Source organism: Cyprinus carpio, chromosome B10 (genome assembly GCF_018340385.1).
Source record: "Cyprinus carpio isolate SPL01 chromosome B10, ASM1834038v1, whole genome shotgun sequence".
Lineage (NCBI taxonomy): Eukaryota > Metazoa > Chordata > Actinopteri > Cypriniformes > Cyprinidae > Cyprinus > Cyprinus carpio.
In genome coordinates, this window is record NC_056606.1 from 18,906,921 (window position 1) to 18,924,542 (window position 17,622).

Sequence of the window (17,622 nt, forward strand, 5' to 3'; positions counted from 1 at the left end):
GCACTTGTATACCGCTGCCCACTGCTCCGGGTGTGTGTTCACGGTGTGTTCACTTCTCATTGCTGTGTGTGTGCACTAGGATGGGTTTAATGCAGAGCACCAATTTTGAGTATGGGTCACCATACTTGACAAATGTCACGACTTTCACTTTCATTTGTAAGTCGCTTTGGATAAAAGCATCTGCTAAATGATTAAATGTAAATGTAAGTATACTATATATAGTATACATGCATGCAGCTTCCTCCATCTTCAAGAGCCTTGATTCAGTGTACCATGCTTCATTACGTTTTATTACAAATACAAAATTCCGTACTCATCATTGCATTTTATATGAGATGGTGGGTTGGACATCGCTTTCCATATGTATAAAACAGCACTGTTGCATATTTATCTATAAAGAAATGTTAGGTAAACTTCCATGTTATCTCTGTACCCTCCATTGTCTTAGTTCCGGAAGTTACCAGCTACGCTCTTCCAAGTGTCTGCTTTTTAACGTACCTCGAATTTGTACAGAACTGGGAAAAACTGCATTTTTGTATTATGCACCCTGGGCATGGAATAATTTGCAAAAAGATTTAAAACTTTATAAATTTGTGTCAATTGATGAATTTAAAGGCATCATAAAGAGATTTGTAATTGAGGCTTGTGATTGTTTTTGTTGAGAGGATATTATGTTTAAATATTGTTTTAATGTGTATTTGTTGTATTTTAAAATGTGTCTTACTATATAGCTGCTACCTTTGCCAGGTCTCTCTTGTAAAAGAGATTTTAATCTTCAGTGAGACTTCATGGTTAAATAAAGGTAAATGAATTAGACTGTGTATCCATCACATCCAAAGTTGGGGAAAGAATATTATTATATAATTATTCAGCAGAGTGGGTGGTAGATGGGTTGGTCAATCTGATCCAGACACTGTATAAATGAAAGCACAGTAAGGAGAGCAGAACATACTCCTAACAGGAGGAGACTCACTCATGGCTAATGAGACAGAGAATCATGAGACTCAATACTGCTTTCCTGCCATCAACTCATCGTGCATCAAGGGAAAACGCTCCAGTTTTGAACATAATATCATCTATATGTTTGTATTATTGCTGTCAGCCTGGACTGTGTTTCTGAACCTGCTGGTGATCATCTCTATCTCTCACTTCAAGAAGCTTCACACTCCAACCAACCTGATCATTCTCTCTTTAGCTGTGGCCGACATGCTTGTTGGAATTTTTGTGATACCCATAGAGGGAATCAAGCAAATTGAGACATGTTGGTACTTTGGAGACACTTACTGTGGACTGTTTGTGATCATCGTTAGGTTGGTCCTTATTATATCTCTTAGTAATATGGTATTAATTGCTGTGGATCGTTATCTGGCTGTTTGTCATCCTTTACTGTACCCACAGAAAATGACTACAACTAAAACTTTAATAAGCATCTGTCTCTGCTGGTTTTGCTGTTCAGTGTACATTATTTGGTTTGTAATAAGTAATGGATATTTTAATATGTCAGACACAACACTGTGTTATGGCCAGTGTATTGTTTTGATGACACCTGTTTGGAGATTCATTGATTTAATAGTGTCTTTTTTATTTCCTTGTACTGTGATCATCACTGCATATTTGAGGATATTTTATGTTGCGCAAAGGCAAGTCAGAGTTATTAACTCTCAAATGAATGGTGTAAAATGTGTAATGGACATTTCAGTGAGGAGGAAAACTGAGAGCAAAGCTGCTCTGACATTAGGAATCATTGTGACAGCTTATCTGCTTTGCTGGATTCCATTCTTCATCTGTTCTCTAACAAAAACAGTCTCTTCCACTACACTGACATTTCTAATATGGACCTTCTATATAAACTCAGGTCTGAATCCTATCGTCTATGCTTTATTTTACCACTGGTTTAAAATATCGGTTAAAAACATTCTAACTCTTAGAATTTTTCAGCCAGCATCCTCTCTGATGGACATTTTTACTGATTGTCATTAATGATTTTCAGTGGGGATTTATTTGTTTTATTTTATGTTTTTACCTCAACACCCTCTGAGATCAATCTCCAAAAATGTATTCACATGCTCAGATATAGGAATTACACATGAAATAATCAACAATAACTAAATATTAAAGGGAAGTTAAAACTAAACTTTTGAAAATGGAATTAATTTACTTACCCTTGTGTTGTTCCAAACCTGTATGTAATTTTAAACATTAAAGTCATGGTCTCGGTCAACTTTCACTTACATTGTATGGGGAAAAAATTAAATGATCATGAAATAAAGCTTTTTGGTTTTTTTTCTCAAATTCTCAAAATCATGTGAACTCAAACTTATACAACTAATACAGAACACAGCAGCATGTCTAGTCTTCATTGAGCCCACCTCACACCTCTGTAATTGCTACCAGTTACGGCTCACATCAAATTCAAGACAATGATGCATGAATACAGAATGGGCATCAACTCCGCACCTTCCTACTTCACCTCAATCTTACCCATCTACTTTCCATCCAGAAAGGTCGGAGAGATCAGATTTCAAACATTTTCGTTCACTGTCCACTGCTGGTGGCATCTTCCCAACCCCATCCCCAACAGCCAAATCCCTGACTATATTCAAAAAAGGCTTAAAACTAATCTTTCCCATGAGCATTTAACTGCATCCTGCTGAAAGTTGTCAAACTTTGTATTACTAGCACTTCTTATATTTATGTAGTACCCCTGGAAAGAAGTTAAAGAAGCATGCTGCTGCGATGGCTTCCATCAGTTTGTATAGTGTACATATACAGTGACACTCAAATTTCACGCTCTTTACAAACAGAAAAAGATTTCCAGAATGTAGACATTCTCATCAATATATACCCTTAACAACCAAATGACAATATGAACTTGATGATACAACAATGCAGTTAAAATATTAAACATAAATACTGTTCGATCCATCATATCTGATGTATTCCATACAATAAAGACACATACAAGATTGATTAAAACAAATGTTAAGCATAACAGGTACGACAGTATACAGATTTGTTAGTTGCATACCTGCATACAATTGTAATATTGATCAATAGAACTGGTAAACAAGATTCAAGATTTTTATTCATCACATACATGATTATATAGAAAGTGAAAGTGACGTGACATACAGCCAAGTATTTCTCCGCCCTCTGTCGCTGAACTTCAGATTATCGCTGCAAAACCACCCAACTCCTATTCTAAAACAACTTAAAGTCAACCTAATGTCATTGCAAGTTAAACATGCCCAGGGGAGTATCAAAGAACAAGTATAAAAAAACTCTCTGGACTTTCAAGCTAGCGAGGACAGTGTCTCAGAACCCGAACACAGTGAAGCAGACGCCATGTCGGTGGACACGGACAGCGCGCAGGTGAACAATGTAACCAGGGCTGATATTATGCAAGTCATCAAATCCCTCAAACATGAATTTCATACAGAAATTAGTGGTGTGTTAACGACTATTAAGGATTTTCAGGTGAACATACACGAGTGCAACGGGCGCATCACACAGGCTGAAGAGCGAGTATCCTCGGCGGAGGATTCAATTAGCGGCCTACAGACAAAAGTCAGCGCATTGGAAATAAAGGTGAAGTTTTTGTACACGAAGGCAGATGATCTGGAAAACAGAATCCGTCGCAATAACATGAGAATCGTGGACATACCAGAGAAGGAGGAGGGGGCAGATTCTTTCGCTTTTATGGAAAAATGGATTGTGGAAATATAAGTGTGGGGGGGGGGGGCAACCGGATCGACGAGCGCCCCCACTTCCTCCCCGCGAACCTTCATTGTGAAGTTTCTAAACTATCGAGACAAGGAGCGCATATGGAGAGCATCAAGAGCAAAAGGCCAGTTGATCTACAAGAATAACAGCATCAGGTTCCCCCGGATCTATCGGTTGAAGTATATAAACAACAGAGAGACTTCTATGAAGTGCGACAGAAGTTGAGGGAGAAGGGAGTTGACAAACAAAGGATGCTTTTTCCAGCCAAGTTGCTTGTGACCCACGAAGGACGCACACACACTTTCAACACGCCTACTGCAGTCTATAAGTTCATTAATGGTCTGGGAGGGGACGCATGATGAAGCTATGGTGACATCTCTTTCATGACGTTTTTCTGCTGCTCACTTTCTTCCCTGCTCTCCCGTAATAATAACTTGCTGCGCGACTATATTAGGGAGGTAAGCTACTACTTGCTGTTTTCATAGGCATTTTTCATTGGTTTCTAACTTGTTGGATGACTTTATGGGTGTAAAGGCAATGGCACTAAATCCTCTTCAGTGGCGGATAAAGGATCATTTTTTCTTTTTATTTTTTCTATTTTTTTTTATTTCAAAAATTCTGCCGATGAGAGTGGGAGACATAAACGCAGGACATCTGTGATGGTCGGAGGGGACACAGATTTACTGCGGGACTGCAATAACGAACTTGCAGTCAAGGCCCAGTCTTATGGAGGTTCTGGATAATCCTTCACTTCCTTGCAAAACATTTTCTCTCAAGTGCTTTATATGGTTTTGTTAATGTTACTGCAAGGAAAACTCATATGTTTATGGGTGAATAAATTGGAAGTCTGGATGCAAAATGTTATCATGGATATAGTTACAGTGTTCGTGTTAATGTTTTATTTTACAACATAGGATATGTATAACAATGAGCCCCAAGAACATAAAAGAACTGCAATGTGTGATAAATGGTTTGCATACGTAAGCGTTAATGGATAGCATAAGAGTAATTAGCTATAATGTTAAGGGCTTACATAACCCCATAAAAAGGAAAAAAATTCTCAATGAGCTTAAACATCTTAATGGTACTATAGCCTTTATACAAGAAAGCCACCTATCAGACTCTTAACATATGAAACTTAAAAGGTCATGGGCCAGCCAAGTGTATTTTTCATCTCATGGTTCAGGGAGAAGGCGTGGAGTGGCAATATTGTTGCACAGTTCACTGCAGTTTTGTTTACACTCAGAAATTACTGATAAAGAAGGGAGATTTATTTTGGTAAATGGATCCATCTGTGGTGTGAATGTCTCTATGCTGAATATCTATGCTCCAAATGAAAGCAATCCTAAATTTTTTAAGAAAATTAGTGAAATGATTATAGAAAAAGCTAAAGGAATCATTTTGATGGATAAAAACCCACCATCATTTGCCACGCTTTCAGGGACCAGTAGGATTCTAAAACAAATGGTGAAGGATCTGGGATTACATGTTCTATTCAAACCCACACTCCTCATATAGCAGGATTGATTATTTCTTTGTTGCTAAAAATGAGTCTTACAGAGTCCTAGATTGTAAAATACATAACATAACCTTAAGTGACCATGTCCCAGTTAGTTTGATTTGGGATTTGGGTAGGGGTTATAGTCAGGGTTCGAATTACAAAGTGGCTTTCGGGGGAGCCCTATTTTCCGATCCTCCCTGACTGACTTTAACGCTTTTGGTGCATGTTAGGGCATTTAAAACAATAGGTTTACAGTAAACTGTTTACTTGTAAACCGTTTACTTTAAAACGCAAGCGTCAGTCAGTGTTGTCAGTGTTAGGGCAAACAGCTCTGTCCATGGTTCTGAATCAACCGCGCTTAGGCCTACATCATGCAAATCATGATAAAAAAACAGAATAACTCCCATAACAATCATATAAAAAAATACATCAATATTAAATAGGATTAGGGCCAATCCTCACAAACGCACAGATCAAGTAAGTAATTCCATGATTCTTACCTTAAATCAGAAGTGACCACAGAGGCCTGGGGTCTTCTGTCTTTGCTTTCCATCCTGTAACCCAGGATAGCAGCAACTTTTAGCGGCGGCGGCGGCAAGCTAGTTGTTGCTGGTGCGCTGTCATCACTCCTCTTCGTTTGTTTTGTAAATCCAAATTGACTGAGGTTTGGCTGCTTTCTTTTTGACACTTGAACTTGAAGTTAAGCTAACATTCAAATACCAACTCAGTGAGAAGTTCAAGTGGTGACGTAAACATAGTAATTTCAGTGCAGCGCTGCCACGCATGGATGTGTCAAAGCAGGAGACACAGCGGAAATATAGGTGTTCGGAAATAGTAATGTAATGAGCGAATAAACACACAACATTGACACATTTTTAATATCATCATTTATTTCAGGAACCTTAATGTACAGAATATCAAAATCTATATGCGACACAAAAAATGGACAGTGTTTTAGAGCTCCCCCTAAATGTCTCAAATTAGGCTTTCAGGGGAGCCCAGGTCCTTTTCAGGGGAGCCGAGCTCCCCTTAGCTCCCCCGTAATTCGAACCCTGGTTATAGTCCAAGCCTATGGCACCTAAATGTCTCACTTCTAAATGATAATGCATTTAAAGATCATATAAAGGCAGAATTGGACCAATACCTTCACTTTAATGACACGAGTGAGACGTCACCAGTACTCTTGTGGGAGGCGGCTAAAGTAGTTTTGAGGGGAAAGATAATTTCATTTGCATCAGCTAAGGCGAGACTTAGAGAAGCCAAACGTAAAGAACTTGAAGAACAAATTAAACAGTTAGAACAGAGACATAAAAGTCAACTATCTACAAATGATCTAACTCAGCTTAAGGAAGCCAGGAGGGCCTTGGGAGACTTGCTCACAAATAATACTGAGAGAAATTTTTAAAACAGCGCTATTATGAGGATGGGAGTAGAGTTGGGAGTTAAAATAACGACTCAGATAAGCCCTTTCTGTATAAGCCAGATGAGATATCGGGAGCTTTTGCCACTTTTTATAAGAAACTGTACTCAAATACAGACACATGTACAGAATTTGAACAAATTGATGCCTACTTAGAAAGCATAAACCTGCCAAAGCTATCAGAAGAAGATTCACAAGCTATAGATCGAACCATTATGAGAGAAGAAATTATAGAAACAATCAAGGGGTTAAAAAACGGCAAAAGTCCGGGCTCGGATGGATACTGTAACGAATTTTATAAGGCCTTTGTAGATGATATAAGCCCTATTTTAGAGAAAGCATATGCTTATGCATTTGAAAGGGGGGAATTCCCACCAAATTGGAAAGAGACAATAATTTTGGTTATTCATAAGGAGGGAAAGGACCCTACAGAGTGCAGTTCATATAGACCCATAGCACTTCAAAATTCGGACTGCAAAATATTGACCTCTATACTGGCAAAAAGACTTAAAACAGTTATTACGACTCTAGTGCACCAAGACCAGACAGGCTTTATTACTGGTCGCCAGCTGTCTGATAATATTCGTCGGCTACTGAATGTTATGTCCTATGCCAAGTCTAAACCGGTGCCATGTATGGCATTAGCTCTGGACGCAGAAAAAGCATTCGACCATGTCTCCTGGCCTTTCCTTTTTAGTGTTTTGAGGAAATACGGTCTGGGCCCTGGCTTTATTAAATGGGTCCAACAGTTATGCTCATCTCCAAAAGCATCAGTATGGGTAAATGTGTGTTTCTCACAAAAAATTCTGTTGGGTAGGGGTTGCAGACAGGGGGACCCTCTTTCGCCTCTTCTTTTTGCCCTTAGTATAGAGCCCCTTGCACAGCTAATACGAGATAGCACAGATATTAGTGGTATTGAAGTGAGTGGAGAGGAACACAGGTTGTCGCTATACGCAGACGATGTAATTGTGTACTGTATATCTCAGATCCCACAAAGTCTGTTCCAAATTTAATGAAATGTACTGAGACCTTTGGATTTTACTCAGGTTACAAAATAAATGTGACTAAGACAGAAGCACTCCCCATGAACAATTTAATTTCCCCACAGATGAAATCTGCTTTCTCATTTAGATGGCCCAGGGAGGGAATTCGATATTTGGGAATAAATATACCCCCTGACCTTAGTTTATATCAAAGTAACTATATTAAAATAATAGATAAAATTAAGCACGATTTGAACCACTGGAATACACTTCCCCTTACTTTAATAGGCAGGGTGGAAGCTGTTAGGATGAATGTTCTTCCAAGGCTCCTTTTTCTTTTTCGAACTCAATCTCTCCGCCTAAATCTACTTTTAGTCTTTTAGATCATCTCATCTCAAGATTTATATGGCAGGGTAGGAGACCCAGAGTTAGATATAAAGTCTTACAACTGGCAAAAGCAAAAGGGGGTCTAGGACTACCCAACTTGAAGCATTACTGGTTAGCGTCACAATTATGTGCAATGATAGTGTGGCTATCAGATGACACAAGTACAAGATGGCTCAATATAGAAAAAAGTTACAGTCCTGATATGCCTTTGTCAGTGATCCCCTTTAATAGGCTTAAATCCACCAGAGATCTTTTGGGAGATTGGTCGAACACAACATGTGTAGCTTGGAAGGAAATACAACAAATGTTTAAGCTAACAGGCGATTTCTCTGTTTTGAGTTCAATTACTTATATTCGAGATTTTCTTCCATTGAGACTTGATACAGGATTCAAAAACTGGAAACTTTTGAACCTTCATTATGTACACATTTAGTAATAACAACTTCAAATCATTTGAACAACTAAGAATAGAGATTAAACTACCAAGAACAGACTTTTTCAGGTACCTACAATTAAGGAGTTTCATACTAAAACAACCAAACTGGAAAAGATTAATAGAGCCCTCCCTTTTAGAATAGTATTTATTAAAAATTCAGGGTGGAGAACATATGAGGAAACCAATAACCAATGTTTATAAAATCATTGCTTCAATGACAAGAGATAATTCATTCTATGTGAAAGACAAGTGGACTAGGGAGCTACGGCTCGAAATTAGTGAAGAAGTTTGGTTGGAGGTATGTACTCAGGCTCATAAAGTCACGAATGCCAATCTGTGGAAGGAATTTCAATGGAAAATAAATAACAGATTTTTCAGAACACCACAAGTTGTGGCTAAAATGAATCCGAATCAATCAAGTCAGTGTTGGAGGGGGTGTGGAGAGACAATGGCTACTCACTCACATATTTTTTGGCAATGCCCTTTGTTGGATAACTTTTGGAAATCCATTTTTACATATATTAATAAAGTATTGAATGTTGATCTGATAAGAGACCCTCTGATAGCAATCCTAGGGATTAAACCAGTTGTCATACACAGTGGGAAAAAGATGCATTTATTACAGATATTACTGATAGCAGCAAAAAAAGCAATTACAATAAAGTGGTTTAAAAATGAGTCACCAAACCAAGCTGAATGGCTAACAAATTTGAGAAATATTTACACTATGGAAAAAATTACATATTCGTTGAGATTACAGAGGGAACTTTTTATTGAAAGATGGGCACCATTAATGACGGTGATGGAGGACCATTAGAACTAACTGGTTATACAGGTGCTGGTCATATAATTAGAATATCATCAAAAAGTAGTTTTATTTCACTAATTCCATTCAAAAAGTAAAACTTGTATATTATATTCATTCATTACACACAGACTGATATATTTCAAATGTTTATTTCTTTAAATTTTGATGATTATAATTGACAACTAAGGAAAATCCCAAATTCAGTATCTCAGAAAATTAGAATATAACTTAAGACCAATACAAAGAAAGGATTTTTAGAAATCTTGGCCAACTAAAAAGTATAAAATGAAAAGTATGAGCATGTACAGCACTCAATACTTAGTTGGGGCTCCTTTTGCCTGAATTACTGCAGCAATGCGGCGTGGCATGGAGTCGATCAGTGTGTGGCACTGCTCAGGTGTTATGAGAGCCCAGGTTGCTCTGATAGTGGCCTTCAGCTCTTCTGCATTCTTGGGTCTGGCATATCGCATCTTCCTCTTCCCAATACCCCATAGATTTTCTATGGGGTAAAGGTCAGGCGAGTTTGCTGGCCAATTAAGAACAGGGATACCATGGTCCTTAAACCAGGTACTGGAAGCTTTGGCACTGTGTGCAGGTGCCAAGTCCTGTTGGAAAATGAAATCTGCATTTCCATAAAGTTGTTCAGCAGCAGGAAGCATGAAGTGCTCTAAAACTTCCTGGTATACGGCTGTGTTGACCTTGGACCTCAGACCTCAACACAGTGGACCAACACCAGCGGATGACATGGCACCACAAACCATCACTGACTGTGGAAACTTTACACTGGACCTCAAGAAATGTGGATTGTGTGGCTCTCCTCTCTTCCTCCAGACTCTGGGACCCTGATATCCAAAGGAAATGCAAAATTTCCTTTCATCAGAGCACATAACTTTGGACTACTCAGCAGCAGTCCAGTCCTTTTTGAAGCGAGACGCATCTGACGCTGTCTGTTGTTCAAGAGTGGCTTGACAAAAGGAATGTGACAGCTGATGACAATGTCTTGCATACATCTTTGTGTAGTAGTTCTTGAAGCACTGACTCCAGCTGCAGTCCACTCTTTGTGAATCTCCCCCACATTTTTGAATGGGTTTTGTTTCACAATCCTCTCCAGGGAGCGGTTATCCCTATTGCTTGTACACTTTTTTTCTATCAAATCTTTTTCCTTCCCTTCGCCTCTCTATTAATGTGCTTGGACACAGAGCTCTGTGAACAACCAGCCTCTTTTGCAATGACCTTTTGTGTCTTGCCCTCCTGCAAGGTGTCAATGGTCGTCTTTTGGTCAATTCAGCAGTCTTCCCCATGATTGTGTAGTCTACAGAACTAGACTGAGAGAACATTTAAAGGCCTTTGCAGGTGTTTTGAGTTAATTAACTGATTAGAGTGTGGCACCAGGTATCTTCAATATTGAACCTTTTCACAATATTCTAATTTTCTGAGATACTGAATTTGGGATTTTCCTTAGTTGTCAGTTATAAACATCAAAATTAAAATAAATAAACATTTGAAATATATCAGTCTGTATGTAATGAATAAATATAATATACAAGTTTCACTTTTTGAATGGAATTAGTGAAATAAATCAACTTTTTGATGATATTCTAATTATATGACCAGCACCTATAGTAGTTTCTCGGTCTCCCGACACAAGACGAGGCAGTCATTTCTCAGTTCTGCAAAAATGCAGTGTATAAAAAATGGTTACAAATACAACTTACACATTTGAGGGTGTACAAAATGTGCAACAGTTTACTGTACACATAGAATAATGAAATTTCTGTCATCTGATGTACTGGTACTGTGTACTGTAATTATACTCTAAAAACCCCTGCAGATGATTAATCCAGCTCTCTCTCTCTCCACTGTTAGGATGCAGAGATTCTGATTGGTGTGTTGATGAATCTCAGACATATATGGACAGGATTAGATATCTCAGAGGATATCTCAGTTAGCTGAGAAGCAATCATTTTTTTTTTAGATTTTTGAACAAATGTAAAAAAAATTGACTGTTAACTGTGTTTAGCTGTGTGAACTTTGTGTTTGTGAGTCACAAAGAACTGGCATAAGTCACTTGTTAATGATGCCAACTACACTAGGCATGCTGCGTGCGCATGCAACCATCATGTATGGTTCACTGAAAGATGGGTTTTCTTGCAATTATTTTGTGTTACACTGTCATCGCTGCTGCTGAAAAGTAGCACATGAACATGGGTGGCGCTATGGAGGGGCTAGCAGGTGCTTCAGCGCCCCCTAGAAAAACAAAAGCACCCCCATAGCACCCCCACAGATTTTTTTTTTCCTGGAACCAATTATATACATGCAGTAGCCTGTTGTATTTAATAATTAAGATTATAATAAACAAGAAAAAAAAACATTTGGCTCTTTATACGCATAACTTGTGCAATGCAATAATGACAAGATTTGCAACTGTTCCATTTTCGTAATGTCATTATTGCATTTTATTTAAAAAAATTGAGCACTTCCTCATGCTAAGTAGGCCTGCCCCCGAATAAAGATTTTTCAAGTCAACTTGTCGCACGTTATATTAAATCGATTAAAATAGTAACCATCCTTTAATATACACTCACCTAAAGGATTATTAGGAACACCATACTAATACTGTGTTTGACCCCCTTTCGCCTTCAGAACTGCCTTTATTCTACGTGGCATTGATTCAACAAGGTGCTGAAAGCATTCTTTAGAAATGTTGGCCCATATTGATAGGATAGCATCTTGCAGTTGATGGAGATTTTGTGGGATGCACATCCAGGGCATGAAGCTCCCGTTCCACTACATCCCAAAGATGCTCTATTGGGTTGAGATCTGGTGACTGTGGGGGCCATTTTAGTACAGTGAACTCATTGTCATGTTCAAGAAACCAATTTGAAATGATTCGAGCTTTGTGACATGGTGCATTATCCTGCTGGAAGTAGCCATCAGAGGATGGGTATATGGTGGTCTTAAAGGGATGGACATGGTCAGAAACAATGCTCAGGTAGGCCGTGGCATTTAAATGATACCCAATTGGCACTAAGGGGCCTAAAGTGTGCCAAGAAAACATCCCCCACACCATTACACCACCACCACCACCACCAGCCTGCACAGTGGTAACAAGGCATGATGGATCCATGTTCTCATTCTGTTTACGCCAAATACTGACTCTACCATCTGAACGTCTCAACAGACATCGAGACTCATCAGACCAGGGAACATTTTTCCAGTCTTCAACTGTACAATTTTGCTGAGCTTGTGCAAATTGTAGCCTCTTTTTCCTATTTGTAGTGGAGATGAGTGGTACCCGGTGGGGTCTTCTGCTGTTGTAGCCCATCCGCCTCAAGGTTGTGCAAGTTGTGGCTTCACAAATGCTTTGCTGCATACCTCGGTTGTAACCCTAATCAAAAAATATAAAAGGTGTGCATTATAGTTGACACCTGGATGAACAGTTAAAGGTTGTTTTCATGACTGTTAGTCATTCTCCTTGCATGCTATTGACGTTAGAGAAGTGTATAGTAGTTTCGCATGTAACTTTGGAGACGGTCCCTAGATTTGCGAATATCGAATGTCCAACATCAAGTCAACTTTATGCCAGTAGACTGCGATCATTCTATGTGACTAAATTTTGTGAGCGGTCACACTGGCGCGACCACAGCATTGATCAACTCATATGCGCTGCTATTTTTGTTGCATATGAGAAACATCAAATGACAACTCGCTTGAACTGTGCAGCACTTGGAGTGTAGAGCCTGGTTTATACTCGCCGCGTCAGCACGAGCGCCAAGCAAAAATGACGCGAATATTGAGGAAACGATGGATGGTTTTTATGCTAAAGTAAAGTAAAAGACTTCTTCTTAAACCAGAGAAGGTGAACATGTTGGTATTCTTGTGTGGGGGGAAAACATGCAAGCACTGTCACCAAAAGTTTAGTTTTACTTTTCTTTTTGTTTTCATTTTGAAAACTTATCTTTACTGTTTACCTCACATTATGCTATGGAGGCTCTCTTTTATTTTTTTATTTTTTATTTGATTCTTGAGTGTTTGCTAAATGTTCTGTAATTGTAATTTATTAGACATTATATAATACAGCATGTGGTGAAGGCTATGCCATGCCGCACCTTATTCGTTTTTGTTAATAAACATTTTGTAAGCTAGTTTGTCATTGTATCTTGTTTTACTGTTGTTGTGCTTTTTTAATGAAATATAACAATGAATCCATCATTTAGCTTTAGTCTTAAAAAGTGAAAGGTGTATAGCAAAATAGACAATGATCTTTTATTGTAAAAAGTGACAAGATGGCGAAATCGAAAGTGAAAGCATCCGAAGCCGGGCTTATAACAGAGCAAAAGAGGGACTCCCGGACACAAAATTCAAATCACAAATAATACTAATCATGAAAAAGAACGTGTTGAATGTTAACCATATTTTGTTTCCATATAGCCCTAACTATAAACTATGATAAAAGTTCATCAGCATGCATTGATTAATCCCATGTTGTAACAGAAAAAAAAAAAAAAAAAGTGCTCCTGCGACCAACTGAGAAAGTCGCAAAAGAGCTACCAGTGGGAAGAATGTGTCTGGAACGCTGAATTGCCCAGCTCCCCCTGTCAATGATCTAGCACCCCCTCAGCACCTTAGTTCAAAATTCTCTGGGGCGCCCCTGCACATGAAACACTGCTTACATTAATATTTTATTCTGTGATAATTCTGGGGTAATTCCCGGTGGAGAGAAGATATGATGTGTTCACGTGCCACTTGAACTGAGGTGCTAAAGCGATTGTTAATGCTACATTAAAGAGCACCAAAACAGTTTATTGTTTGAACATTGTAATGAATTCAGCAACATTTTAAAGTTGATACTTTGTTTATTAAAAGGTAACAAAGCTTATTGCGATTGCTGGATGAAAGTGTGCTACAAATAATATGAAGTTCATGCATTAACAGAACACAGCATATAGACTAAAGATCTTGACAAGGAGCCATAGTATTGATTATAAACAAAAATTGTTATCAATATTGCCAATATCCACAAAGCTGACAGCTTTACCTGTTGTAGTTTGTTCAAGTTGTGCATGAAATAGACACTGCTTTTCTGCACTTTTAGTTGTCACGCTGCCACCATTTTCGATCTCGTGGTCATAAGAGGCATGGGTCAAACTGTGGCAAACAGGTACATAACAGGCAAGACATAGAGTATTCCTAGGGCAAGCATGGGTCAACGATCAGCAAACAATATCCAGAGGGCTAGACACGAGGGGAAATCCAATAACAGAGCAATAGTCCAGGCGAGGTGCAAACAGTCCGAAACAGAAAGGCAAAAGGGTTAATCCAAGATTAATAATAATGCTCGGTAAAGCAGCTAACACTAGGAGAGTGATACATGCAGAACATTACTCAGCGACTTGAGTAGAATCTGGATGGGTGTTATATAGTGTGTGTAATAGCTTTCAGGTGAGCACGTGATTGGTTACAGTTGTTTGCAATCAGTGCAATAGATGATGGGAAATGTAGTCCAGGGTATAGTGGAACAGTCTGTGTAGTGTAGCGTAGCTCGCTGAATGGAACTGGATAGGAAGACAGTTCAAAATTTGACTCATTGACTGGAATTGGACAGGTAAACAGTTCATAAACAGACTCGCTAGCTAGGAATGGCATTACAGACAGTTCATGAATGGTATCTATGGCAGTGACAGTTAACAGGATAAACATGTAGTGCATTTACAGTTTCTGGGCTCACAACTGGCAGCTGTGGCACACCGGAGTGTTGTGTCCGACATTTTGTGAATGTGCTCTAGTGTGGCCGCCATTACACGAGTGAGTGCGGGGTCGCGTTCCTCTGCGACACCCACAGTAAATAAACAGCCAACAGTCAACAAAGCTAAGTCCAAAAAACAACTGAGTGATGAACACAGACCCTCGCGTCTAAGCTCAGATCTTAGAGGTTGATTCAGGCCATCACAAAAAAAAACTCTATCAAAAGACATTCCGGTAGATCAGAATAGTGTGCTATGGACAGACACACTATGGCAAACACAGTCCAAAACAGAAAGGCAAAGGGTTAATCCAAGATAAACAGGCAATAATCAGAAAACAGAGAAATGGCTCAGTAAAGCAGCTAACACTAGGAGAGCGAAACATGCAGAACAATACTCGGCGACTTAAGCAGAATCTCGATGGGTGTTATATAGTATGTGTAATAGTTTTCAGATGAGCACGTGATTGGTTACAGTTGTGTGCAGTCAGTGCAATGGATGATGGGAAATGTAGTCCAGGGTATAGTGGAACGGTCTGTGTAGTGTGAGAGTCCATGTAGTGAGTGGGTTACCTCTGGTGGTGAGTGAACAGACATTAGTAGGATTCATGACAGACATGTTACTAATTATTGTAAATCATTTATTTGATGCTTACAAGAATAAATTTAGTTCTGATTTACTATATTATATTTTAAAAAAAGGAATAAATCTTAGACTGTGTATCCATCATATCAAAAGTTGGGGAAAGAATAATATTATCTAATATTTAGCATCAGAGTGGGCGGTAGATGGGTTGGTCAATCTGATCCAGACACTGTATAAATGAAAGCACAGTAAAGGAGAGCAGAACAAACTCCTAACAGGAGGAGAGTCACTCATGGCTAATGAGACAGAGAATCATGAGACTCAATACTGCTTTCCTGCCATCAACTCATCATGCATCAAGGGAAAACGCTCAAGTTTTGAACGTAATATCACCTATATGTTTGTATTATTGCTGTCAGCCTTTACTGTGTTTCTGAACCTGCTGGTGATCATCTCTATCTCTCACTTCAAGAAGCTTCACACTCCAAGCAACCTGATCATTCTCTCTTTGGCTGTGGACGACATGCTTGTTGGAATTTTTGTGATACCCATAGAGGGAATCAAGCAAATTGAGACATGTTGGTACTTCGGAGACACTTACTGTGGACTGTTTGTGATCATTGTTAGGTTGCTCCATATTACATCCCTTAGTAATTTGGTATTAATTGCTGTGGATCGTTATATGGCTGTTTGTCATCCTTTACTGTACCCACAGAAAATGACTACAACTAAAACTTTAATAAGCATCTGTCTCTGCTGGTGTTGCTGTTCAGTGTACATTATTTGGTTTGTAATAAGTAATGGATATTTTAATATGTCAGACAAAATACTGTGTTATGGCCAGTGTATTGTTTTGATGACACCTGCTTGGAGATTCATTGATTTAATAGTGACTTTTTTATTTCCTTGTACTGTGATCATTACTGCATATTTGAGGATATTTTATGTTGTGCAAAGGCAAGTCAGAGTTATTAACTCTCAAATGAATGGTATAAAATCTGTAATGGACATTTCAGTGAGGAGGAAAACTGAGAGCAAAGCTGCTCTGACATTAGGAATAATTGTGACAGCTTATCTGCTTTGCTGGATTCCATTCTTCATCTGTTCTCTAACAAAAACAGTCTCCTCCACTACACTGACATTTCTAGCATGGGCCATCTATGTAAACTCAGGTCTGAATCCTATCGTCTATGCTTTATTTTACCACTGGTTCAAAATATCAGTTAAAAACATTCTAACTCTTAGAATTTTTCAGCCAGCATCCTCTCTGATGGACATTTTTACTGATCGTCTTTAATGACTTACAGTGGGGATTTATTTGTTTTATTTTATGTTTTTACCTAGACACCCCCTGAGATCAATCTCCAAAAATTACAGCATGGGAAATGTATTCACATACTCAGATATAGGAATTTCATATAAAATAATCAACAATAACTAAATATTAAGGTGAAGTTCAGCCAAACTTTTGTTATTCCCAGGCATTTTAAATTGGATTTTATCTATGTTCCATTGTTTTACTGTATCATCTGTTTTGTTTATTTTATGTTTATCTTTGACTTTATTCAGCGCTTTGGTCAGCTTTGCTGTGATAAATGTACTATATAAATAAACTTTACTTACTTACTAACTTGCAAGTGCCAGACCACTGATTCATCAAATCTACTTTCTTGCAGTCTGTGTTCTTCTGACTTTATTTTGTAGTAAGTAACAAATATGCTTTGGGGAAATGTATCGGAGTAAAAGTATACATTTTAATTAGGGAATGTAGTTGAGTAAAAGTAAAAGTTAACAGAAATGTAAAAACTCAAATAAAGTACAGATATTCTTTAAAAAAACAAAAAAAAACTGCACTAGTCATATATTTGAATATTTAAAGGAGCAGCGAGCTTATTGGCTACTGATACAAGAAAGAACCAATCATCTGTGCCATGTGATAATGATTATTAAACACTTACTCACTATTAACTACTACTTTTCCCTCAGTAAATTCCTAATTTGCTGCTTATTAATAGTTAGTAAGGAAGTTGTTAAG

At 38.3% G+C, this 17,622-nt stretch overlaps 1 protein-coding gene and 1 pseudogene across 1 annotated transcript; both read left to right on the forward strand.

Annotated features, from left to right (window-relative positions):
- Positions 1 to 921: 921 nt before the first annotated feature.
- LOC122138612 lies at positions 922 to 2,007 on the forward strand (annotated as a pseudogene).
- A 13,821-nt stretch (positions 2,008 to 15,828) lies between these two features.
- Positions 15,829 to 17,183, forward strand: LOC122138625 (trace amine-associated receptor 13c-like; the record flags this gene model as incomplete). Its single annotated transcript, XM_042732035.1, has 1 exon — positions 15,829 to 17,183. A coding segment is annotated over one exon (1,056 nt), but the record flags the coding sequence as incomplete, so codon positions are not given.
- Between the last annotated feature and the right edge of the window lie 439 nt (positions 17,184 to 17,622).